This window comes from Hemicordylus capensis, chromosome 5, assembly GCF_027244095.1.
Source record: "Hemicordylus capensis ecotype Gifberg chromosome 5, rHemCap1.1.pri, whole genome shotgun sequence".
In the NCBI taxonomy this organism is placed as follows: domain Eukaryota; kingdom Metazoa; phylum Chordata; class Lepidosauria; order Squamata; family Cordylidae; genus Hemicordylus; species Hemicordylus capensis.
Genome location: NC_069661.1, coordinates 731,763 through 757,254, shown reverse-complemented (window position 1 = coordinate 757,254; position 25,492 = coordinate 731,763). Strand labels below are relative to the sequence as shown.

Here is a 25,492-nt window from a genome sequence, read left to right as displayed (position 1 = left end):
CAGCTCCCGCCATGCCCCGGGGCTGCCCGTCCCGCGGGATTGGGCGGCTGCGTGCCGGGGAGGGCGCCGTGCCCGCTGGGAGTTGTAGTCCGCGCTGGGCCTGCGCAGGCTCGTGCTGTCGCCCTCCTCCCATCGCCCTCGCGGCATGCATCAGGAGGCGGCGGCGGCTTCAACTTCTCCTCGGGTTCCGCCGCCAACGCCGCATGTGCCCTAACGAGCCAGGGACGCCCGCAGGTCGGCCATTCGTCAGGCAGAGCTGTGTAGAAGGGCCAGCTTGCAGGCAGCGCGGCGAGAGAGCAGCAAGCCCCCTGCTGCGCCCCCGGAGGAGTCCAGAGGGCGGGGCGGCCGCTCCTCTCTTCCCTGCAGACAGCAAAGCGGCGGGGGGGGGGCGGCCCTCCGTCCGGGGCTGTCCTTCGGCATGGCAAGCCCCGGGCGCGCTCCTTGGACCCCCCTTAGAACTAACTGGGAGGGGTCCGCAGGGGCTGATTGCCCCACCCCGCCAGGACTCTCTAAGGCCAGCCCTGCAGGGCTTCCATCCTGGGTGCTGCAGCAGCAGCAGCAGCAGCAGGGGGTCCTCTTGCTGCGGGCTTCTGGTGGGTTGCGCTGCATCCGCTTGTTTGAGGCAAGCAGAGGCTGATGCCGCCTCGGGGCTGCGGGAAAGGGGGAGGAGGAGGTGCGCCTGGTCCGCAGGGTGTCAGCTCTGTCCCATTTGACTCACGAGTATACCCCTTAGTTCTGGCCACACCGGAGCTGCAGGCTGCTCGCTGGCGGGACACGCCTCCTGGCAACTGGCAAGCGCCCTGCCTCTGCTGCCGGCCGGGGCTGGAGGCGCCTGCAGCTGCTGCCTCGGCCCAGCAGTAGCAGTAGCAGCAGCTCTTTGAAGAATAGCGAGGCGGGCGCGGCCTGGAGAGCGGAGGAAGAGTTTTCTCCTTTGGGAGAAGAAGCGGGGGGGGGCTCCTGACTGGACGGGCTTTCTCGAGCTTAGTTCCTGCACACGATGGGCAAGCAAGGGGCAGGATGGTCTGGCAGGCAGCAGGCAGGGAACCAACCGTGGAAGGAGCCGCAAGCCCTGGAACATCTGGGAACCCATGAGTCAAAAACCTGGCCCCACATCCCAGGGGCAGGGAACAGCTCACAGGCGGGGCATCAGAAGCATCTTACCCCAGCCTGGACTCCGTTGGAGGCACTAGGGTTTTAAGCCCCTACACCGTTTGGGACCTGGGTCCCTGAAGGGTCACCTTGCCCTGTGGCCCCCCCCCCCCGATCATTATCGGAGCTCCCCTGCCGTGCCTGCTCTTGCCACTGGACTGGAGACACCCACAGCAGCCAGTGGGGGCTTCTGTTTTCTCCACCCCTCACCTATAGGCATGACCACTCTACCCAAGTTTGTTTTGCAACAGAACTTGAAAGGCTGTTGTGGTAGACCCGGCCTGGAGCACCAAGGTCTGCTTGGAGGTAGCTGTTAAACTGGTAAATTGTCATGGAGCTCATCCGTGTCTGGTGGTACCCCAGAGGGGTGATCCTCCACACGCGGTGGAAAGCGGTGGGATAGGCAGCTCTTCCTCCACAGCTGCTTGATGATATTTTTGTTTGTTTTTATGATTTCATTCAGTAATTTTGTGGCCACCTTAGATCCAGAACACAACATGCAGATATCTATATTTTGTTTAAGCAGTTAAAAACATAACAAATTGATGGTGTCAGTCAGTGAGGTATAAGGAGGGTTGTGCTTGGCTGAAGCTAAACCAGGCAGGCAGACATGGAAGCTGCTTTATCAGAAGGAGGGCTACAGGCCACCTCCAGCCTCTAAGGCAGGATGCCTCTGAGTAGCAGTTGCAGGGGAGTCACAGCAGCAGAGAGGGCAGGCCCCTTTCAACTCCTGCCTGCGGCTCCCAGCGACATCTGGTGGGCCACTGTGTGAAACAGGATGCTGGGCTAGATGGGCCTCCTTGGGCCTGATCCAGCAGGGCTGTGCTTATGTAAGCTGGACCCCAAGGAAGCCACCCCCTGCCTTTCCAAATAGAGAGGGCCTTGGAGGGGAGAGGAAGGGGGCCATCATGCCATGTGATGTCCCCCATCTGACATTCTGCAGAAGCCTGGCTCTCTGAACCAGCCCCACTCGCTTTGCTGGGGAAGGGAAGGGATGGGGTAGGGTGCTGCAATGCCAATTTCCAGCACCAGGGGGCAGGCCTGGAGCACAAAACCTGCCTGCCTGATCAGCAAGGCAGAGGGAAGCAGCATTAGCCCCCAAGGGGGTGAGGGTGTTTGAGGGTTTCTGTGCGGTGATTGGAGCTTCTCAGTGGAGTAAGGGTGTTCTTCTGGGCTGTGTTTATTACTGAAAAAATTTAATTCCACCCTTCCACCCGGAAACTGGGCACTGGAGGAGGCTTACGATAAAACCAGATGCAACAAAACGTTCTAAAACGAACACACCCTACAGCAGGCAAGAAAACCAGAACAATAGCAGGCCCATCGTTTCGGAAGGAGCAGTCGCTGGGCAGGCCAGAAGAGAGAGGGCTGTGCAGATCTGGCTGCTGGGCGGGGCGGGGGGCATTGCTCAGTGGGGCTAGCGGTTCACTGGGTGGACCCAGGAGGCTGCCTCGAGCGCCAGTTCTTGGGGTGCTACATGCAGGGGTGTAGTGGGGGGCGGCGCTTAGGGTCCGCAAGGACGCAGTGCTGGTACTTCTCTGGCTGTTGGCGTGGGCCAGGCCAGGGGAGCTGGCTGCTGTCACCGAGAGCGGCTGGCTCTTTGCTCGGCCAATTACTTCGCTGCCTGCGTGCCTCCCTTTCCCCCTCCAAGCAACTACCGACCTCTCTGACTTGCTGCTCTCCTCCCTGGAGGACACGGGAGAAAAAGCCAGCCAGCCTCGCCTTGCTTTGCCCTCTCTCCGTCCCATCCTGACTGGGGCGCGGGGCGGGGCGGGGGGGGCAAGAGTCCCTGCTAGGGCTGACCTGGCGGTTCTGTCCAGGGCTGTCCGGGAAGGCTCCTCCCTCTCTCTGAGGGCCTCTGCCCGTGGCCTCCGCGGAGGTGCTGCACCTCGGCCAGAGCAGGAGGCGGCAGCTGCTGCCTGCTGGGATGGCCGCCTGGCCAGTCGAGGGGAGGTGGCCTTGGTGAGAGGCAGCAACAGGCAGCAACAACAGCAGCGGGCCTGGCCGGATTGGCGGCGGCTCCTCTGCCAGCCGGCCGGGTGGTGTCCGGCGGCCAGGCCCAGCTTCCTCCAGACTAGCGCTGCGGCGCTGCCTCTCTCGAGTGCCAGGAGCGGAGCCCTCTCTCCCGCCGGGCCAGCCCCAGTGCCAGAGGAGAGAGCTGCCTGGGGCCGTCGTCTGTGGGGCTCTGTGCGCCCTGCACTCACTGCCCGGGGCCAGGGCTGCTGCTGCTGCTGCTGCTGCTGCTGCCGCCAGGCCCGAGCTTCCCACGGCCGCATCGGATCGGGCCCCAGGCCAGGCTCTGCTGCCGGGAGGGCAGAGGCCCTACGATGGGCTGGCCCTCCTCGGGAATGCCCGGCTCCAGGGAGCGCGCCGGCACCTCCTGACCCCGGCGGTGGCGGGGGGAGACAATGGGCCCATTCAGGGGCGCTCGCCTGGCTCGCCAGCAGCAATTAGGCGTCCCTCCTATCACGGCCCACTGCCCTGATGGAAGCCGACGGCTCCGGAGGAGGTCGGTGGTAGAACAAGCCCCCCCCCCCCGGCTGCGGCTGGCTGCTTGGGATCCATGGCAGGGGCCCCCGCCGGGCCGGCCTGCTCCGCGGGGGCTCCCTGCAGTGTCTGGCACAAACGCCGGGCAAGGGCCCAGCTGCTGCCTCCTCGCATGCGCTCGGCTGGCGGCGGCTGGCGGCTCCAGGGAGGCAGGCCAGGCAGGGGGCAGCGAGCGAGCCCTGCCTGCTGCCTGCTCGCCTCGCCCGCCTCTCAGGCAAGATACTCTGGCTCGCCAAGCAACCCTTTTAAGGGGCGGGGGTGCGAACTATTCAGATAAACCGGAAGGGGACAGAGGAGAACCAGACCCAGAGCAGAGGGGGCCAAAAAGGTCAGGGGACAGTAAGGGGGTTTGCCCAGGCCCAGGGGCATAGCTATAATTGAGCGAAAGGGTTCAAAGAACACGTCCCCCAGCTCCTGAGGGCCCTCCAGCTCCACCCCTCCCTATTTTCTTCATTATCTCCCTCACTCTGGGGGGCCACCAGAGAGAGGGATGGCCACGGCCCCCTCTCCCCTAGCTACACCCCTGCCCACGCCCACGCCAGGTAAGGTGCCTGTATGCCAATGCCAGACGCCTCCGAGCCAAGATGGGTGAACTGGTTGCTAATGAAAACCTAGATATAGTGGGCATAACGGACAGTGAGAACCAGTGGGACACAGTTATTCCGGGATATAAACTCTATAGAAAGGACAGGGAGGGAGGGATGGGGCGGGGTGAAGTAGCCCTGTATATTAAACCATATATCCACCCAGGAGTTGAGCTTCTCAGGCTTGGAGGCTGAAGAACTGGGCTGATTTGAGGAGATGAGAATGTACAAAATTGTCTTGAAAAACTAAAAAAAATTAACCAATCACCAGGGCCAGATGGCTTCTGAAGGAACTCAGATGTGCAATTGCTGATTTCCTAGCAAATATATTTTTATTTATTTAAAATATTTCTTTACCACCCAAAACTTGCATCTCTGGGCGATCGACAGTTAAAATCATTTGAAACATTAAACCGATTAACAATTAAAATAATTTAAAACCCAGTATTAAAATTATTTATAAAGTTGCCAAAGATGGGGAGACTCTCCTTCAGAGAAGTACACTCCCCCCGCCCCCAGAACAGGCTGAACATCATCCACCCAGGCAGAGGAACCATCGACTAGCAGTCCTCCTGGCTTGTCTGGATTGATTCTCAGCTGATTCACCCCCATCCAATCTGTTACTGCATCCAAGCACCGATTCAGGACAATCACCCGTTTCACCTGCATCTGGTGAAAAAGAGAGATACAACTGAGTGTCATCTGCATATTGATGACATCTCAAGCCAAATCTCCTGATGACCTCTCCCAGTGGCTTCAATGGAGCTGGGACCACTTCCTCTATCCATGAGGCATTTAGAACCTGCTGGACCCAGCTAAAAATCCCCTCCTTACTAGATTTAATAAGCCATGAAGAACAAGGGTCAAGCATGCATGCAGGTTGGCTAAACTTGACTAAACACCTTGTCCACATCCTCAGGGACCAATGATTGAAACTCCTCCAGCAAAACTAGGCCAGGTTCAGAGGCGTATCTAGGGATAATAGCGCCTAGGGCAAGCACTGAAATTGCGCCCCCATCCAAACATCTGACACCCATCTTTCAGATGCCTTTACCATAATATCAGCTGAAAAATACAAGTCAAGCTCCTTAATCTTTTAATATTTCAAAAAATATTTAGCAGTGGACGTAGCCAGACCAAAAAATGCTGGAAAACTACAAATTTCAGTATGCTGGGGCTCGTGAAATACCCAAATACTATGTGGAGGTGTACTTGGAAAACTAAACAGAAGTGCCTGTCTAATTCTCTACTATGCATTGCAGCATCACTATTACATAAGTTTTAAAAATAAATGGAGAATTTGACTTTTCCCAGATACTCTGTAAATAATTAAAGGATATGCAGAGTAAACTGTGTCACTGCTTGGAATATATTCTAGTCTTTCAGAAAGACAGTTAAAATGAGAGAAAGAGAGCAAGAAACTCCCAGTGGCCTTAATAATAAGGATTTCACACTTATTCAAAGACAAACTCACCATTAATGGTCATATTATTAAGACTCACTTAACTCACTTCTCACAAGAAGCAAAGTAAGAGCAAATAAATACAATCCTAGCTCATAAGCTTCAGCTCAGTATTCACAAACCCTGATTCTCTGTACATAGTGCCAAACTAAATATGTATACAGTGACATATATATATAATTTTAAAAAAAATATATACCTGTAGCCCCTTCAGGGGGCTTCCTAAAGGCTGTGGTGGGGATCTGCAAAAGTTCCCCCTCCCCCTGCTGGCCTCTAGAGCCTCGCAGGGACCATTTGAGCATGTGCAGTGGCCATTTTGAAAAATATTTTTTTTAATGGCTGCAGAAAACAAAATGGCCACCGTGCATTCTCAAATGGCCTCTGTGAGGCCTGACACAGCCTAGGGCCTCACAGAGGCCATTTGAGCATGCATGGTGGCCATTTTGTTTTCTGTGGCCATTTATTATTATTATTTTAATTTTTAAAAATGGCGCCCCCCTTCAAGTGGCGCCCAGGGCACGTGCCCTGCCTGCCCTACCCTAGATATGCCCCTGGCCAGGTTTTACTCTGGGCACCTCTCCCAATGATCCTGCATCAGCCATAGTGTCCAACTCATGGTGAATGTGAGCGGCTTTACCCTCAGCGCGCTGTGCCAATGCATCATAGTGTGCTAAGACACTGAGAAGATGCAATGGCGGATTAAAAAATGCATTTCTTCGGTTCCCTCACTGCCAGCTCAAGCCTCATGTTCCTCCACTTTCGTCTCCCAGCTTGCTTCATCGCCCTCAGCTCAGGTGTGTACCAAGCCGCTGCACAGGCGCTGCTTGGTGGGAGAAGGGGGCACTTGGGAGGAGCTCGAGGGCTCGAGAGCTTTTATCAATGGCAGCGACCCCCATCCCGGCCCTCCAGCCTATGCTGATGCTGCACTAAATGTCCAGGTGGACACAGCTGGGAAAGACTCATCTCTCCCAGCCCCCCCCCCCCCCGGTCTCTGTAATACAAGCCAGGTCAGTCCCTTCCACCACAATTAAATCATGGATAATAGAGCTCTTATTCCGGCCTGGCCTGGGATTAAATCTACTGGCAAGCAGCAGAAATGCAAGAGCAACGTTCAAGCCAGAGACGGACATAGGGAGAGAAAGAGAAAGACAGAGATGATGGTAGGTTTGGTGAGAGAATAGGGGGCTGGCAAGAACGTGGGGCAGGGGAGGGCAATGCTCCCTCTACCCCAAATGAGGAGCCTTCTCTGCCTGATGGGGCTGTGGGGAAATTTTTTGGCCCTGCTTTACCAGATTGGCTGTGATTTGCAGGTCTTGTTCACCCTCACTGGGGGGAGGGGGTTATTCACAATTTGCACAACTTGGTTAATTGGCAGGGGGTAGGCACCAGAGCCACCTTAAGTGGCCAGCCAGGAGCTGGTGGCACACGTTACCTTTACTTTAAGCACTGGGAGTATAGGGCGGGACAGAGTGGGCTGCAATTCAAGAAGCAAGAGGAGCTGGCCACAGTCAGCCCCTAGCTGGGTGGCCCATAGCCCTGTCGACCACCTTGGCCCAGTCCTAAGTGAGGGGACCCCTGTCTTGACCCCCCTGGGTAGCTGTCAGGACAGGGCCAGAGAGCGCAAGGGCTGTGTGACCCGGCCGGCTGTCCAGCTCCCTGCGCACGAAGCCCGTTTCATCGGCTGCACATCTGCTGCTGCTGCTGATCCGGAATGAAGTTGTGGCCAGGCGTTTGCCCTGCCCCCCTTTCCCCTCCTATGTCAGCACAAGGCCCCTTTCTTCTGACACCTCCTTCCTACCTGCAGGGCATTCTCTTGCACGAGTTCCCTCTTGCGGTCTGTGGCACATCCAGAGACCGCACGGGGTCCTGAGTCGGCCCTTTTCGGGTGCGGGGAGAGGCGAGTGCGGAGTCTTGGAGAAACGAACAGGCGGCGGCAGAGACCCGCAGCAGCCCTCCCGAGGGAAAGCGCCCCCCCCGCCAGACTGAGTCACCCCTCCTGGGGCAGCTGCGAGGGTGATGGAGGGGTTGGCGGGAGGCGGCGAGGTCGGGGGCTCCCTTCCTTCTCCCGGGGTGGTGGGACTGGGGGGTGCGCCGCCTGTGGAGGTGGGGCTTCTTCCTGCCCCCTTTGCCCATCAGGGGCCTGGGGCGCCGCCCGCCTCCTCCTGCGCGACTGCGGAAGGGAGCGGATGGAGGAACCAGCCCCGCGCCTCTGAGCTGCAGGCGGGACCCCCTGGACCGCCCCGCAAGGCAGGCGTCCCATTCCCAGCGCCTGCAGGAGCCTTCAGGGCGAGCCGCGGCTTCCTTCCCCGGGGCTGGCCCCTTCGACCGAGGTCGTTTGCCAGCCAGCAGGAGTCGGCGCCCCCCGCAGGCGAAGACGGCGCCAGGAGCGGGCTGGAGCTGAGGTCGGGCTAGGCAGCGGCGCCAGCCTCCACCCCCTCGGCTCCCCCTGCTTGCCAAGAGAGGGAGCGGGCAGTTCTGGCTCCGGCCAGCCGGTCAGGCCAGGCGGGCTTCAGCCAGGACGGGCCGCCGCCGCCGCCGCCGCGGCTCGTTAGCAGCGCTGGAGAGAGCCGAAGGTGGGCGCAGAGCCTCCTGGCATCGCCTCTCGGCCGGCCGGGCAGCCCAGAGGGCAGAATGCCAGGGCGGGCAGCGCGTCCCGGCGGGGAAAAGGCCGACGGCCAGAGCCCCTGGCTGCTGCGCTCTTCAGCCGGCCACCGCCGGCCAGGCCTTCTCCTTCCCGCAGAGCGGCCAGCGTCCCTCTCCGTGGGGCTGACTCTCCAGGGGGCGGCGGAAGGCGAGCGACTGGGGCCCGGCCGGGGCTGCTGCTGCTGCTGCTGCAGCCTGGGAGCACCCAGAGCCTTCCCGGCCAGGCTTGGAGGTCGCCCTTGCCGGGCGCTGGGCGCGGCTCCTCCTGCAGGCGGCTGGATCATGGTCTGTGAAGCCTCTGCCAAGACTGGAGAGCCCTGGAAAGAGATGCGTGTCTCACCCCTGCTTAAGTAAGGCGACACACGTGTTCACTGGCCGTGGCCCTGATTCTGACGACTGTGGACGCCCGTGAGCCTGTGCATGGCGGGACTGAGGGCTGGAAGGAAGACCCCCGCGCAGACCGCCTTCGGCGAGCCCCGTTTGTTTGGCTACCAATAGCCACTCAGGCGGCCAAGACCTCCTTTGCCTGAGAAGGCGAAGGAGGCTGCTCGCTCCCTCGACCAGAGCGGCCGGCCGGAGACTGAGAGCAGCAGGACCAGAAACTCTAGACGGCGGGCAGCGGCTTCTGGCCCTAAATCCGGCCCAGTCCCAGCCGGGCGCTCTGGGGAAGGAGGCCCTGGGCGGCGGCCTCGCCCTTCTCCCAATTTCTGCCATGGGGAGGCTGGCCAAATGTCTCCGGGCTGGCGGGCCGTCGCCAGGAGGCTCTTGGGAGCGCTGAATGGACGGTTCCCCGAGGGAGGGGGTCTCGGAAAGGCCGCTCGCTGCCGCTGGGATATTCGGCCGGGTCTCCCTCCCCAAGAGCGCCCGGAGGGCTCCGCGTCTTCTACCAGGGGCCGCCTGGGGCCGCCTGAGCGTCTTGGGGCGGCGGGCTGCTCCCGCTGTGCCCCGGAGCCACCGCGGCGAGGAAGCGGATGAGGACTGCGGCAGCGCGACCCTGCCCGGCCGGCCCCCTGGGGCAGCGCTTCATGAAGTGGCCCTGGCGGTGGCGGCGCTGGATGCGGGAGCCGCGCAGGGGCCGTCCCCGGCGGGTAAAGCCCAGGTACCAGCCGTGGTGCTGGGCGGACTCGAAGGCCGTGTAGTGGTTCTCCAGCAGCTCCTCGGCGAAGACGCAGGCCCGGCCACGCCCGTTGAGCTGGCAGAGGGAGAGCGAGAGAGTCAAGGCGGGCGCGGCGCGGGAGGGCGGCCCGCTCGTCTGGCTGCGGCAGGCGAGGTCCCTCTCCAGCCCAACTTCTCTGCTCCCTTCGCACAGAATCCTCACCCGAGTCAGGCCAGGCAGCGGGGGAAAGAGTCCTTGCGGGACCTCCGGGCTAACCCTGGCTCTATGGGCAGGGTCGCCCTTACAGGTCGCTGGTGGGGTGCGGGGCCTGCGGCAAATCTGCCAGTGGGGGCCCCTCCCGGGTTATTTTAGTGGCGGCAACAAGCGTGGGGGCCCTCCCAAGAGGCACCTGCTTGCCCTGCCCTAAGGACAGCAGCCTTGTCCGTCGGTCTGGTCGGGGGAACAGTCAGATGGGGCGGGGCAGTGGGGTAGAGGCAGAGGCGGCGAGGACCCCTCCCTCCTGCTTGTGGGATCCTCCCCAGCAGAGAAAGGTTTATAAGGGGCGGGGTTGAAAAGATGACGGGCGGGGAGCTGGAATGAATTCTCCGGCTCAGGAGAAGATTGTGCACCTTTACTGCACGTGAGTTATTTGACTGATACTATTTCGAATAAAATGTCACTATCCGCACCCGCCCACCCTCCCTCAGCAAAACCCCTAACCGCAAAACCAAGGAAGACGGGGCTGTCGGGGCAGCGGCGCGCCCGAAGCAGGCCCGACCCAGCGAGCCCTCCGAGGCTCACCTTGGCCCGCACGTGGCCCCTGTGGCCCATGCAGACGTAGAGTCCGGTTTCTTGGCCCCGGATCCGGACACGGCTCCCGAAGGCGTCGGATTCCACAGCCAGCAGCGCTGCAGGGCAAGGCACAGCCCGGGTTGTTGCAGGCCCGCAGAACCTCTCCTGGCCAGGGGCTAAGGGCACGGGGTGAGCTGTCTCTGCTTCGCTCCTCTCTCTCCGCCTGCCTAACCTAGAGCTGCGCTGCCGGCGGCAGGCTGGCCATTCATCAGATAGAGCTGTACCTGACGAATGGCCAGCCTGCAGGGAGCGCGGCTCTCTTTAAGGCTGGGCCGGCGGCCTGAGCGAGAGGAGCAAACGGAGCCCTGGGAAGCAGAGGCAGCTGTGCCTCCTTCGGTGCCCGCCCCCAAGCCGCGGCTCGGTCCCGACTGCTCACCATACTTGTTGCCGTCTTCCCCGTTGGCCAAGACCAGCCGGCCAGGCAGCACCTGGACGTGTCTGCTGCTGGTGCGGCTGTAGAGCTGGTAGGTGCGCGTGTGCCGCCGGCTCGGGTCCTCCGGGTGCTGCCGCGTGTGGTTTTCCACATAGAGCCGGAAATCTGCCACCGCCTGGAGCGACTCCTGCAGGGAGACAGAGGGCTCTGTGTGGGGCGGTTGGCGTGGGGTGGGGGTTAGGGATGCATGATGGGGCGGGGTCTGAGTGGCGCCCCTCTGCACGCACCAGCCCCCTATAGCTGCCCCTGTGAAGGAAAAGCTCCACCAGCCAGCAGGGTTTGCCCTCCGGGATGAAGACACAACCCTACACAAACAGGCGGCTAAGATGGTGTGTGTGTGTGGGGGTGGTGGTGGTGGTGGTGGGGGACTCCGCGCAAGGAGAGCACGCAGCTCCTGCTCTCCTTGGTGACCTCAGAAGATCGCCCATTGTCAGGTGTGTGTGTGGGGGGGAGCAGAATCCAGGCTCCCCCCTGCCCAAGTAGGGGAGGAGGCGAAACCGAGAGTGGCGCCGGTGTCCTCCTCCCTGAGGCCCCTCCGCACTGCAGACCCCTCCTGGACGGACAGGATCTTCCTGTAGCTGAGCGGAATAAGGAGAGGCGGGCCATCTGCAGCCTCGCCCTGCCCAGGAGTGGGACAGCGGCGTCCTCGGGCAGGTGGGCGCGTCCCGAGAAAGACTCCCTAGGAGGCCCAGCTGGCGAGCGCGGACGCCTCTGCTCCTCCCTGCTTCGGAGAACTCCGATCCCCAGCTACCCCCACCGGTGTTTCTTTTCTGGAAGTGTTGCGGCTCAAGCCTGCCCCGACCCCGATTCCCGAATCACTGCAGGTCAGGCTGACCGCTATCATCAACCTGGTTCGGGAAAGGCGCTCCGCATATGCTCAGAGACACTGTCATTCCTCCTCCCCATCTCCAGCTGAAACCGGGAGATGGTGGGCCTGGCCCAAATTAAGCCTTCTCCTGACCGATCTGGCCAAGCCCTCGGTCCCACCCGCAGCGCCGAGCTCTTGACCCTTCTGTAAAGGCTGGCCAGGGGCCCCCTGCCCACCGCTCGCTGTCAAAGGAGGAGGAGGAGGACCCTGAGGGGAAGGCTGCTTTGGGCGAAGGCGGTCGGCGCAGCCCGTTTGCTCCTGGACCGACCGGCCACCAGACACCCTGCCCCTCCCTCTGTGCTCTCTGCTTCCCCCGGCGGAGGGCAGGAGGAGGCGCTTACCTGCAGACGCAGGTGCAGGAGGAGCTGCAGCCACCTGTGGGCAGAGCGGAAAGAGGCTTAGAGCCCGGCCGGTCCCACTCCCCTACCCCCCCCCATCGCTCCAGCCCCCGCTTACAGAAAGAGGAAGGGGCGCGGCGCCATGGCCGCGGGGAGCGCAGTGAGCCCTGGAAGGGAAGGGGCATTAGAAGCCCCCCGGACAGGGAAGACGGAGCTAGCGGGGGGAGGCAGATCTGGGCACCTGTGGCAGGCAGCTCTGCCGCTGTGGGCACCCAGGGCCAGGGCGGAGGGGCTGCCGCAGGCAGCTCCTTCCTCTGGCAGCGGGGACAGGGGGCAGCTCCTCCCCCTCCCCCTCCCCCTCCCCCCGCCCACGTCCCAGCCGCAGAGGCCTCTCGGAGGAATTGGGACGACAGAAGGCCTCCCCGCGCCTGCAACCAGGAGCCCAACACCCGTATTATTCCTAACGCCTCCGGTCTGAACACAGCTTGCTTAGCGCAGCAGGCACCTTCATGGCAGCAGCAGCAGCACCCGCGGGGGTGCGGGGACGAGGGCCCCCCTCCAGGACAGTGCCGGCGGCCTCCCCCGCCCCCTCCCCGGAAGCAGAAGAGGTCGCCCTCAGCCTCCTTGGACGGCTCAGTGCACCACGTGTTATCCCTGTTGTTAAAGATGCTGAGGAGGCAGAATCAGGCCCAGCGCCTAAAGCGAGCTCCGGGAAAGCGGCGGTCGCCGAGAGGCCGAGCCTGACATCTGCACAGCCTCCATGGACACGTGCGCAGAGCCGAGACGGGGTTTCCCCCAGCACTGACTTCCAGAAGCTCCCGCCAGTCCCGGGGTCTGCTGCCCAGCCAGCATCAGGGAGCGTCCATCGACCAGCCCAGGGGCCGCTGATAAATGCCTTCTCGCGAGAAACTTCCCCGATTCAGGCATCTGACAGAGAATGACCGGTCGGAAAGATCGCTTGGTCTGTGTTGGGGTTGGACGCATCTCTGGCCTGATTCGCTCCTCAGGCGAGGAGGGAGATTTTCTGCAGCCAGCCAAGACGAGGCACCTGTTTCCTCCAAGAGCCTGGCCCTTAAATTTTGGCCACTGATACTATCTCAGGCCCAGGGAGGAAGACTCAGAGTGCTGTTTGGGCACCGAAGTCTATCCTGGTGGAAGAGACGCGATTGCACTGTTGCCCTTACAGATTTCTGTGCGTATTCTTCTTCTTCATCATCAACGCATAATCCAACAAGTGGATTATGCGTTGTGTGAAAAAGTCCCTCCATTTGTTGGTCCTAAAGTTCCTGACAATCCATTTCATGGGATGACCCCTGGTTCTAGTGTTATGTGAGAGGGAGAATAATTTCTCTCTATCCACTTTCTCCACACCATGCATGATTTTATAGACCTCTATCATGTTTCCCCGCAGCCATCTTCCTTCCTCATAAGGAAGGTGTTCCAGGCCCCTGATCATCTTGGTTGCCTGCCCTCTTCTGCACCTTTTCCAGTTCTACAGTGTCCTTTTTTAGATGTGGTGACCAGAATTGTAGGCAGTACTCCAGGTGTGGTCGCACCATAGTTTTGTATAAGGGCATTATAATATTAGCCATTTTATTTTCAGTCCCCTTCCTAATGATCCGTAGCATGGAATTGGCCTGTTTCACAGCTGCCGCACATTGAGTCGACACTTTCAACGAGCTGTCCACCACAACCCCAAGATCCCTCTCCTGGTCAGTCACCGACAGCTCAGATCCCATCAGCGTATACTTGGGGTTTTCGTCCCAATGTGCATCACTTTACACTTGCCAACACTGAACCGCATTTGAGAGATCCTTTTGGAGCTCCTCACAACCCTTTTGGATTTCACTACCCAGAAGAGTTTGGTATCATCTGCAAATTTGGCCACCTCGCTGCTTACCCCTACTTCTAGATCATTTATGAATAAACTAAAAATCACCGGTCCCAGTACAGATCCCTGGGGGACCCCTCTTCTTACTTCCCTCCTTTGTGAAAACTCTCCATTTATCCCTACCCTCTGTTTCCTGTCCTACCAGTTAGCAATTCACACATGTACTTGTCCCCTTATCCCATGACTGCTAAGTTTCCTCAGGAGTCTTTGATGAGGAACTTTGTAAACTGCCCTGAGCCTTTTGGAAGGGCGGTATAAAAGTTTTAATAATAAATAAATACATAAAAATAAAAAAAAAAGCTTTTTGGAAGTCCAGGTATACGATGTCAACGGGATCACCTTGATCCACACACCTGTTGACACTCTCAAAGAAGTCCAAAAGGTTGGTGAGGCAAGATTTACCTTTGCGGAAGCCATGCTGGCTCACTCCCAGCAGGGCCTGTTCTTCTAGGTGCTTTACACTTTTATCCTTGAGGATGCTTTCCATCAATTTGCCTGGAACCGACATTAAGCTAACTGGCCTGTAATTTCCCCAGATTGCCCCTGGATCCCTTTTTGAAAATCAGTGTTACATTTTGCACAGAGGAAAGGGTTGAGGTCAGGGTTAGGGACACAATGAACAAAGAGTTTTACTTTCTCCATGGAGTAATTTTTGGAGGAGGTTCCTGCCAATTCTCATTTCCATTTCTCGGACAACATTCATAAACGTTCACACTAGTTTTTGTGTTTGTAAAACTTTTACAAGCTTTAAAAACTCTTACTTACTTACTTACTTACTTACTTATTTCTCTGTGTAAACCTCCCTGAGCCATTTTTGGAAGGGTGGTATAGAAATCGAAACAAACAAACAAACAAACAAATGTAAATGTGGCCATTGCGGCCCGATGGTCAGGACAATAAAATGCTGAACGCATACGGAAAGCTGGAAGTGCTGCCGCCCTATTTTCCATCTCCAGGGGGGCGCAGCAGACCTTGTCAACATCCACCACCAGCATCCCTCCCGCCGAGGATACCGACCGGCCCAGCTGGCTCTTGGAGGAATCCCGGTGAGTGGCAGCTGCGCAAGAAATGCAGCAGGCGAAGCTTTTCCTGCCGTCTCTCTTGCCCTCCCCCTGCAAGAAAATGCTTTAGCAGGCAAAGCAGGGTTGGATGGGCCAGGCTGGGAGGAAAAGTGGAGATGCGTCTCTGCCTCCGCCGACTTCTTTATTCTTCTTCTAAGAGGGGCAACGGGGGGGGGGGGCGGGCGGAGCAAAGAGCAAGCGGTGACCTCCCTCAGCCGCCAGGGGCATCCCCATCCCGCCCCCACGCCCCGCCCGGCCCGCCTTGTTGATAGTAGTTCCTCCGCTAAGGCCCTGCCTCCCGCCCAGGCAGGGCTGGGCAAAGCCCTCTGCCGCCCCCCAGCGGTTGCACTTCTCCTGCACACGCCCAGCTCCGGGCTGCGCCTCCTCCTCAGCCTTTCCGTTACGTTTCGGATGTTTCCGCGGCTGAGCCTCCTCCTCTCCCCTACACCCATGGGAGTGGTGCCATCATGTGGCCAGTATGGGCTACTACATAAACCAAACGCAGGGACTTCGAGAAAGGACCCGTTGTTGGTCTGCAATTTCATAAAACTAACTTGGCCCAAGTGCCCTTTTTCAGCGGTGGCGATAGCGCCGTCTGCCCGAGCGAAGGCGTCCTGCAGGGAGAGGCGGGGGGGGGGGGGCGCTTGGGTGGTGCAGGGCCGGATGAAGGGCTTTGGGGGCACATCGTAGCCCCCCAGATAGAACTATAGATAAATATGTGCTTTGTGTAATGTGTGGGTCCCGTAATAGGTCTAATGTGTTAGAATGGGCATCCACGGGGCGATATCATCCATTCTTTCTCCTCAAGAAGGTGTGGAGTGGGGTGGGGGGTGCTTTTCTTACAAGTTTGTACTCTTACAGTCTTGGTTTATGCTAAAATGATTGTTTAAAAGTTAACAATCTGTCACCGGCTCATGCACAGCCGAAGGAAGAACGCACAAAGGGAGGCTTCAGGGGTGTCTGTGTGGAGTGAATCTCTCTCCCTCCCTCCCTCTCTCACACACGCACTTCTGAATGGAACACAAACACAGCAACCCAAACGTTGAAGTGGGCTTGCTGGGATCCCTCCGTCTCACACGCGCACAAGCACACACAGGGGGGGTCATGCAGATGGGAAAGAGAAAAACACTCCGCGCCTTCTAAGCGAGGGGAAGGAATCACACGCAGAGTTTGTTTTTTTCGGCGCTTGGAGCTTCGTGGGCCCCCTCGGCACTGTGCCCCTTGTGCCCCGGGGTCACCCCGCCCTGGGTTGGTGTTCCAGCGCCCAGGGAAGGCAGGAGGCCAGGGCAGCGGCCCAATCCCCCTTCCCTTCCCTTCCCTCTCCTTCCCTCTGCGGCTGCGGCTGCAGTTAGAGGCTCTTCGTCTTTCTGGGGAAGAAGCAGCCGCCCTCACTTCTTGTTATATACGGCACTTGAGAGGCGAGGCGGGTTAGCACTTCCGCTGGAAGGATCGGGCCCCAAGAGCCCGCTGCCCGGCGGGGTCCCGCGGAGAAAGACTCTTCCTAGCTTCGCGGCCAACATCACACCAGCAGGTGGCAGCCAGGCAGACCCCCGCTCCGCCCGCCCCGCCGGCCCCCATGCATGCAGGACGCCGCGGGCCTGGGGCGGACAGGTGGGCTGCTGCCGCCTTCAGGCCCGGCCTCTGCTTCCTCGCCAGCGCCCCGGCTCCTTCGGAGGCAAAGGACTCTCCCGGCTGCTCCTCCTCCTCCTGGCCGGCGGCGCAGGGAGGGCGGAGGAGACGGGTGCTGCTTCCCGGCGCTTCTCCTCCGGGCGGGCGGCCCTCTCCTCTTGCCGGCATCCGGTGGGGCAGAAGAGGCGGCCTTCCCGCCCCTGCCACCCTTTGCCCGCCAGCCTCGCTCTTTGGGCTGCTGCTGGGCGCTGCGCCCCTGAGGAGCAGCGCCGCCCTCCCCAAGGACCCGGGTCCGCCACACCTGAGGGGAAGTCCGGCGCCTGGACTGAGGCAGAGGCCCCTCAGAGGCCCAGGGAGGCGTTCTCAGGAGCACAAGAAGAGCCCTGCTGGGTCCCGTGCTGGATCTAGGCCCGCCTTCTGCTCCCCACAGTGGCCCGTCAGAGGCTTCGGGGAAGCCCACAGGCAAGAGGGGAGGGGCTCCCTTGCAACGGGGACTCAGAGGCATCCTGCCTCTGAGCCTGGAGGGGGCCTGCAGCTCTCAGGCTCAGACTAGTAGCCATTGCTAGACCTCTCCTCCACGAATTTATTTATTTATTTTTTACAGCCCGCTCTTCCTCCAAGGAGCCCAGAGCGGTGGACTACAGATTTAGGTTTCTTTCTCACAACAACCCTGTGAAGTAGGCTGGCCCAGAGTCACCCAGCAAGTCTCATGGCTGAATAGGGATTTGAACTCGGGACTCCCCTGTCTTAGTCCAGCATTCAAACCACTACACCACGCTGGCTTTAGCGAAACTCCTCTCAAAGCCACCCAGGCTGTTGGCTGTCACCACATCCTGCGGCAGAGAATGTCATAGGGTGATGGTGCGGGGTGCGGAAAAGGACATCCTTCCTTCCTCCATTCCTGGGCCCTCAGTTTCATGGGATGACCCCTGGTTCGAGTGTCAGGAGAGAGGAAGAGAAATGTCTCTCTCTCGGCTTTCTCCGCACCAAGCCTTCTTCTCCTTCCACGGGGGAGCCCCTTGCGCTGCTGCTTCGCGGGGTAGGGGGCTTGGCTCGCCTGGCTTCTTCCCCCAAGCCCACAGGCTGAGAAAAGGTTCCGAGTGCAGAAGCGGCTGGACGAGAGGCGGCTGCTCAGGTCCCGGCCTCCCCGGGGCTCAGCGGCACTGCAGGTCTGTCTGTGAAGGGGGGCGGGGGGCGGCTGAGGCGGGAGACTCCCCCGATCCGCGGCTCGGGCCCTGCCACATCAACCCCCCCCCCGCCGTGAGTCTTCGGGGCCCCTTCCCCTGCGGGCAGGAGCGCAGCCTTCTGGAGCAGGAGAGGTCCTGCGCAGGCGCCTTCTGCCCAGCTGCCGGGCTCGTGGGCATCTCTGGGCTCTTTCAGCTGCCCTCTAGGATCTCGGCCAGCCTGGCTGGGCTCCGTATTCATAGGTTGCTGCGCGGGGCGGGAGACGCCCACGGCTTCCCCCCACTAGGTCAGCACCTAGCTCAGATTTAGGGGGCCCTTCGCCCGCCCCAGCAAGACTCAAGCGGCGCCCCTTCGCTGCGTGGGGGGCACCCCCACCCCTGCCGTTCCACCCGGGCTCTCCCCAGGCGGCACTTGGGCCGGGATTGCTGCGGTTTGCCAGGCGGCCTCGCGCTAATGAGCTGCGCGGCGGGGCGCCCTGCTTTGCATTAGCCCGGCCTGATCTAATCAACCCCATTAGTGCGGCTCCAGGCAGCAGAGCGGGCGGCGGGCGGGGTGGGCTGCCTGCCGCGGCGTCTCCGCTGCTCCCCGCCCCCGCTCCGTCCTCTGGCCCCCACCTCGGAGTCTGGGGCATCAGCACCCAGGTTGGCTGAGAGGGCGCTCGGCCTCGGAGCCGGCCTCTCTCTTGGGCCGGGAGCACGAGGGGGTTCCAACATGTGGGGGGTGGCGGGGAGGGGAGGAGCAGGAGGCGACGCTGCCCTCAGAGTCCAGAAGGTGCAGCTGCTGGGCACTAGGAGGGGAGGAGGCTCTGGCTCCCGCGCGCAGGGGCTCTGCAGGGGAGGGGCCGGCTGGAAATCTCCCCTCCCCGCCCCAGCCCAGCCTCCGTCCTCCTCGGGAAGAAGCAAGCCTCCAGACCGGGCACAGCCAGCCAGCCGGCCAGGCAGGCAGGCAGAGGGTGCCTGGCCCCCAGCCGCCTCCTCTCCAGCAAGGACCCCCTTCGGCAGGAGGCACCTCCAGACTCTGTGCAGGGAGGTGGGGTGAGCTTGCCTGACCCAGCTGTGCTGCACCCTGAGTCCAGCTCAGCTCTCTTTCTTGGGCCTCCTCGCCAGCACACCGACCTCAGGCAGGGAGCCTCTGAGGCCCTTTCCCCAGCCAGGCCTCTGGCTCCTGGAGGCATAAGAAGGACTGGACACGCGGGGGATCCTTTTGACCTGGGCGCATAAGAAAGTCGGGGGTCACAGGCATGGAGGCCGCACCCTGGCTCACCGCAAGGAGCCCAACGCAGAGGGAGGGAGAGGCACGGGATTCTCTGGTGCTGCAGCCCAAAGTGGGCCCCGCCTTTGCCAGGGATGGGCTCAGAAACAGCCCCTCGCGGAAGGACAGCAGCCCTGCTGGGTCAGGCCCAAGGCGGCCTCTCTGGTCCAGCCTCCTGGTTAGGGCGAAGTCCCTGGAGGGGGCAGAGAGCAGGGCTGGAGGGCAGGGCCACCCCCTGGAGCTGCTTGGCTCCGGGCATCCCCTGCCTTTGTTGTCAGGACTGGGAGCAGAGTGGGCTCAGCACTGCAGGCCTCCTCCTGCTGATCACCCCCCCCCCCCGCGCATCTCCCGCTGACATGCAAACTCCCCCCGCCCGCCCCGCCCCAGCTGATGCCTGCCTGCCTGCCTGCCTGCCTGCCAGGTAATAATGCTGCAGCCCCCTGTGGCCCCCTGAATGAGCCCATCTGGGTGATCCTCTGTCAGTCTCCTCTCCGGGGTGATCCCTGGGAAACTCATTAACAGATGCAGATGGAGGCTTCTGTATAAGCAGAGAAGAAGCTGCAGAGGGTGAGGTGGGGCAGGCCTGGCTTGGGCCTGCTCAGCGGGGGGTGGCCATCACCCAGCCTCTGAGTGGGGCTGGGGAAGGGGGGGGCAACCCAGCAGGCAGGGATCTCACTGTGCAGTTAGGTGGGTGACTGGCAGGAGAGCTTACGGCGCCATCCTTCCCAGCTCAAGGTGCTTTTCGGTCCTAGTTATGTCTGCCCTTACCACAAGCTTGCAGTGTAGTCTGCTGTTGCTTTCAGCTTACAGAAAGGGAAAGAGAGGCAGAGCGAGGAGGGCCAGTTTAACGGAGCGCTAGCTGTCTGAATTTTCCCTGGGGGAGCCATATCAGCCCCAAACCAGCCCTACACTCAGCCATGCTGTTGTGTGACCCACTTCCATGACCAAAGGAACAGAAACACCACAGAAGAGTCCTTGTGCCTTTGCCGCCTTTGATGTCATTCTGCACCTGCTGAAGCTTCTGGATATTCTTCAAGGGCAGCCCCAGGTAGAGTGCATTGCAGGATGGGTGGATATATTGGGGAGGGGAGTGAAGACCCACTGCAAACAGATGGGTGGTGGTTGCAAGGTACCACATGGGCACGAGGTGGCGCTGTCTTGCTACAAGGAGCAGGGCCTGACATCGGAGGGTCTGTCTGTGCCAGCCTAGAGTGTGTAGTTGCTCCCCAAAGGGCAGCTGCAGGCCAGTAATTCATCAGGTAGAGCTGGTTAATGCAGTTAACTGTGCCTTGAAGTACCTTTAACCATTCAATAAGGAATGGTGGTAGGTAAAGTAACCAACGGGAGTATCAAAACAACCCACCCTCTGTATACTGTTACATGAATTGTAATGTATCTTAAATGTGAAAGCCAGGTATTTATTTTCCACTATATATCCAATAGCTTGAATAAAAACAAAAAATCTAAAATTATATCAATTCTGATCCAAAAACTACATAATATCACAATAATAAATCCCGTGAAATATAACCAGATGAACCAGTTATTCTTCCATTTTTTTCAAATGATTCACTTTCCACAAAGTTCATGTAGAGAAAACACACTGCTGTTATGTATGTTTGACTTTGCCAGAAGTTTTTCCTCTTATTATTGGAGTTCATCTGTGCAACTTGCACAGATATATGCATTCTTCAGATGAACTCCAATAACAAGAGGAAAAACTTCTGGCAAAGTCAAACATACATAACAGCAGTGTGTTTTCTCTACATGAATTAATTTTTACTAGCTGAACCCGCACAGAGCATCTGTGCGGTAGTTCACTTCCTTTTGGGGGTTAGTTGGGAGAATTTGTTTGGCTGGTCCTCCCACCGCTCTCTCACTCGCTCTGCCCCCCCCACACCACCTCTCTCGCTTGCTCTGCCCCCCCCACCTCTCTTGCTTGCTCTGTCTCTCCCCCCCCCTCCTCTCTCGCTCCCTAGAGTCTGCGGCCACCACCGGTCGCCAGGCCAGGCCCACCAGCGTGGGCTGGCCAATTCTCCTCCTCCTGGGTGTGCCAGCCAATCAGGCGCCTCCGTAGCCCAGCCAATCAGCTGGGCTGCCGGATGCATTTTCCCCAGGCACACCTAGGAGATATATATATATAGATAGATAGATAGATAGATAGATAGATAGATAGATAGATATATAGATATATTTGTTTGTTTATCAAATTTGTACACCACCCCAAACTTTCATCTCTGGGTGGTTAACAATAGCATAAATCAAGTTAAAAACGTATACAAAAAGCTTAAAACAATTTAACAATTTAAAAATAAACCAGAGATTAAAACCTAAAAAAAAATTTAGGAAGCTGAGAAAGCTTGGGCGAAAAGATGGGTTTTCAGGTGTTTTTTTAAAAGTTGCCAGAGATGGGGAGGATCGTATCTCAACAGGGAGTGCATTCCACAGTCTTGGGACAGCGACCAGAAGGCCCATCTCTGTGTAGCCACCAAAGGAGTTGGCGGTAACTGGAGATGGACCTCCTCAGATGACCTCAGTGGGCGGTGGGGCTTGTAGTGAAGAAGATGCTCTCTTAAATACTCAGGGCCTAAGCCGTTTAGGGCTTTATAACCAGCACTTTGTATTTTGTCTGGTAACCTATCAGCAGCCAGTGTAGCTCCATCAGTAAAGGAGTAATGTGGTCTCTCAGAGATGACCCAGAGACCAGCCTGGCTGCCGCATTCTGAACCAACTGAAGTTCCCGGACTACGTACAAAGGCAGCCCCACGTAGAGCGCATTACAGAAGTCCAGGCTGGAGGTTACCAACAAATGTACCACTGTTTTGAGGTCATTGATCTCGAGAAACGGGCACAGCTGGCGTATCAGCCAGAGCTGATAGAAGGCACCCCTGGCCACCGCCTCAACCTGAGAAACCAAGGAGAGATGTTGATCCAGAAGTACTTCCAGACTGCAAACCTGTTCCTTTTGGGGAAGTGTGACCCCATCTAGAACAGGCAGATCAAAATTGTCTCTAGAGTTCTGACCCCGCACAATAAGTACCTCCGTCTTATCTGGATTCAGCTTCAGTTTAGTCTCCCTCATCCAGCCCATTACTGCTTCCAGGCAGGCATTTAGGGAGGATATGCCAAATTCTGAAGAGGCTGACATGGAGAAGTAGATCTGGGTGTCATCAGCGTACTGGTAACACCCAGCTCCAAATCCCCTGATGATCTCTCCCAGCGGTTTCATGTAGATGTTAAAAAGCATTGGAGAAAGTATGGAGCCTTGAGGGACACCATACTTAAGCTCAGATTTTGAAGAGCAACGATCTCCAATCGACACCATCTGGAATCTGTCTGAGAGGTAGGAGCAGAACCACTGTAGAACAGTGCCTCCCACCCCCAACACTCTCAGACATTCCAGAAGGATACTATGGTCGATATTTTATTATTTTATTTTATTTTATTTTATTTTATTTATTTATTAAAACATTTTTATACTACCCAATACTTATGTCTCTGGGCGGTTTACAACAGAATAAAAACAAAGTAAAACATTCATTAAGACAAAAATGGGGGGGGGACACACATTACAACAATTTAAAATGTTTAAAATAATATTTTAAAACAGCATTAAAACCATTAAAACAACATTAATTAAAAGCCTGGGTGAAGAGATGTGTTTTCAAAGACTTTTTTAAAGCTGTCAGAGATGGGGAGGCTTTTCTTTCACTAGGGAGCGCATTCCAAAGCCTGGGGGCAGCAGCGGAGAAGGCCCCTCCCTGAGTGGCCACCAGACGAGCCAGTGGCAGCTGCAGACGGACCTCTCCAGCAGATCTCAGTGGGCGGTGGGGTTCATGAAGAAGACGTTCTCCAAAAGGACCAACAGAGTCACACCCCCTCTGTCAATTCCCAATTGGAGATCATCCATCAGGCCGACCAAGACAGTCTCCACCCCATAGCCTGCCCGAAAGCCAGTTTGAAATGGTCTAGATAATCAGTTTCCTCCAAGACCGCCTGAAGCTGGGAGGCCACCACCTTCTCAATCACCTTGCCCAACCATGGAAGGTTGGAGACAGGCCTGTAATTGCTTAACTCTGAGGGATCCAAGGCAGGCTTCTTCAGAAGTAATGATTGCCTCCTTAAGACAAGGAGGCATCCTGCCCTCCCTCAGAGAAGCATTTATCGTCTCTACCAGGCCCTCTACAACAGCCTCCATGCCAGACAGTAGAAGCCATGTTGGGCAAGGATCAAGAGGGCAGGTGGTGGGCCACACCACTCCAAGCAACCTGTCCACATCCTCAGGAGTCACGAACTGAAACCGATCCAGTCGGATCACATAAGAGGAGTTGTTGGGCACCTCCAGCTCAGACATCAAATGAATTGTGGAGTCTCCATCTAGGTCGGCTTGAATCCAAGATATTTTATCTGCGAAAAGCTCTTTAAACACATCATAGTGGGTAACTGATGACTCCAAATTATTATTATTATTTCTTGTTTACACAGTCAGACAGGTGTTATTGACTGGTTTGTTTTAACCAGACATCGAGTCCTTCCCAAGGACCTGGGATGATGATGATGATGATGATGATGATTGCATTTATATCCCGCTCTTCCTCCAAGGAGCCCAGAGCGGTGTACTACATACTTAAGTTTCTCTTCACAACAACCCTGTGAAGAAGGTTAGGCTGAGAGAGAAGTGACTGGCCCAGAGTCACCCAGCAAGTCTCATGGCTGAATGGGGATTTGAACTCGGGTCTTCCGGTCCTAGTCTAGTACTCTAACCACTACACCACGCTGGCTCCTGGTTAATTCTGGTTAAAGGGTGGGGGCCAGATACTAATCCCCTCACAACCCTGAACAACTTTGCGGAAAGTGAATCATTTGAAAAAGTGGAAGAATAACTGGTTCATGTGGTTCTATTTCACTGGATTTAATTGTGATTTTATGTAGTTTTTGGATCAGAATTGATATAATTTTAGATTTTTTGGTTTTTTTCCAAGCTATTGGATATATAGAGGTCTATAGAGGTCTATAAAATAATGCATGGTTTGGAGAATTTGGAGAGAGAGAAGTTCTTTTCCCTCTCACACAACACTAGAACCAGGGGTCACTCCATGAAATTGATTGCCAGGAGGTCTAGGACCAACAAACAGAAGTACTTTTTCACACTATGCATCATCCACTTGTGGAATTCTCTGCCACAGGATGTGGTGACAGCCAACAACCTGGATGGCTTTAAGAGGGGTTTGGATAACTTCATGGAGGAGAGGTCCATTGATGGCTACTAGTTGGAGGGCTAAAGGCCACCTCCAGTCTCAAAAGGCAGGATGGCTCTGAGTGCCAGTTGAAGGGGAGTAACAGCAGGAGAGAGGGCACGCCCTCCACTCCTGCCTGTGGCTTCCAGCAGCATCTGGTGGATTACTGTGCGAAACAGGATGCTGGACTAGATGGGCTTCCTTGGGCCTGATCCAGCAGGGCTGTTCTTATGTTCTTATAGTGGAAAATAAATACCTGGCTTTCACATTTAAGATACATTACAATTCATGTAACAGTATACAGAGGGTGGGTTGTTTTGATACTCCAGCTGAAGCTCCTTTAAACCAATGACCACTTCCCCATCTCATCATGGGGATGAGTTGTGTAGGTCAAGCTTGGGCTCCACCCTGCAAGGGGTCACGGTCGCTGACCTGGGTTGGCTGCCTGGGCTGAGTCTGCCTGGGCTGGCAGCCAGGAGGGGCGTAAGGAGGATGGCGGCGGCCCGTGTGCGGCCACCACGTTGGCCCCCTGGCCCTGCCCCCCTTCTGACATCAGACGTGGGGTGTGTGATCTCCCTCCCACGGCCCTGTTTGGAAGGGAGATCGGCCCGTGCCGCATTGGGCAGCGTGTGCCGGAGCAGCTCGACCTGCCTCAAAGGCTGCCAATGCAGCGCGGGCCCATCGCTCTCCTCAATGGGGCTGCGCGGCCCCATTTGGGAGGGAAATCGATCAGCCTGCTGCGTTGGCAGTGAGACCAGGAGCAGCTCGCCCTGCCTTTAAGGCCAGGAGAGTCACTCCGGCTGCGCAGCCAATGCAGCGTGGGCCAATTTCAGCTCCAAACGGGGCCCGAAATAACGCACCAGCATCTGATGTCAGACATGGGGGGCGTGTCTGTGGCTGCGCTTGCGGCCCATGATTGGTGGCGGTCCGGGTTCTTTGAACCCGTCCGGCCAATGGTGGCTCCGCCCCTGGCATCCAGTGACTGAGAGCTGGAGGGAGGTCTCTGCCTCCCGCGGTCCCTCCCCCGGCTGCTCGGCCCTGCGTGGCTCTCTCTCAGTGAAGGGGGCTGGCCTGGCCGGGCCCCTTGTGGAGCTCCTGGATTCCTTGTTCAGAGCTGACTGAGGTCAAAGAGCAGGTGGCTAATCCCTCAGGGACTGCAGCTCCTTTGGGGAACAGCTAGATGGACTCTCCTTGCCCAGAGCCAGGGAAGATGTGTGACTGAAGGGCGGGGGAGAGAGAGCACTGCCGAGAGGCTAGCCCCACACC

The 25,492-nt window shown here is 58.0% G+C and overlaps 1 protein-coding gene across 2 annotated transcripts; it reads right to left on the bottom strand.

The window, feature by feature from the left end:
* Nucleotides 1–4,600: 4,600 nt before the first annotated feature.
* LOC128326862 (fibroblast growth factor 18-like) lies at nucleotides 4,601–11,733 on the bottom strand. 2 transcript variants are annotated; one of them, XR_008308312.1, is made up of 5 exons: nucleotides 11,602–11,733; nucleotides 10,710–10,893; nucleotides 10,283–10,389; nucleotides 7,541–9,577; nucleotides 4,601–4,949 (listed from the first exon to the last, which is right to left on the bottom strand). XR_008308312.1 is itself a non-coding variant. In XM_053254607.1 (4 exons), the coding sequence occupies exons 1-4, from the start codon at nucleotides 11,608–11,610 to the stop codon at nucleotides 9,269–9,271; spliced, it is 609 nt and encodes a 202-aa protein (XP_053110582.1). In that variant the 5' UTR covers nucleotides 11,611–11,733; the 3' UTR covers nucleotides 6,789–9,268. The 2 variants fall into 2 exon arrangements, 1 of the variants encoding a protein (XP_053110582.1); XM_053254607.1 differs by lacking the exon at nucleotides 4,601–4,949 and having other exon boundaries at nucleotides 6,789–9,577.
* Between the last annotated feature and the right edge of the window lie 13,759 nt (nucleotides 11,734–25,492).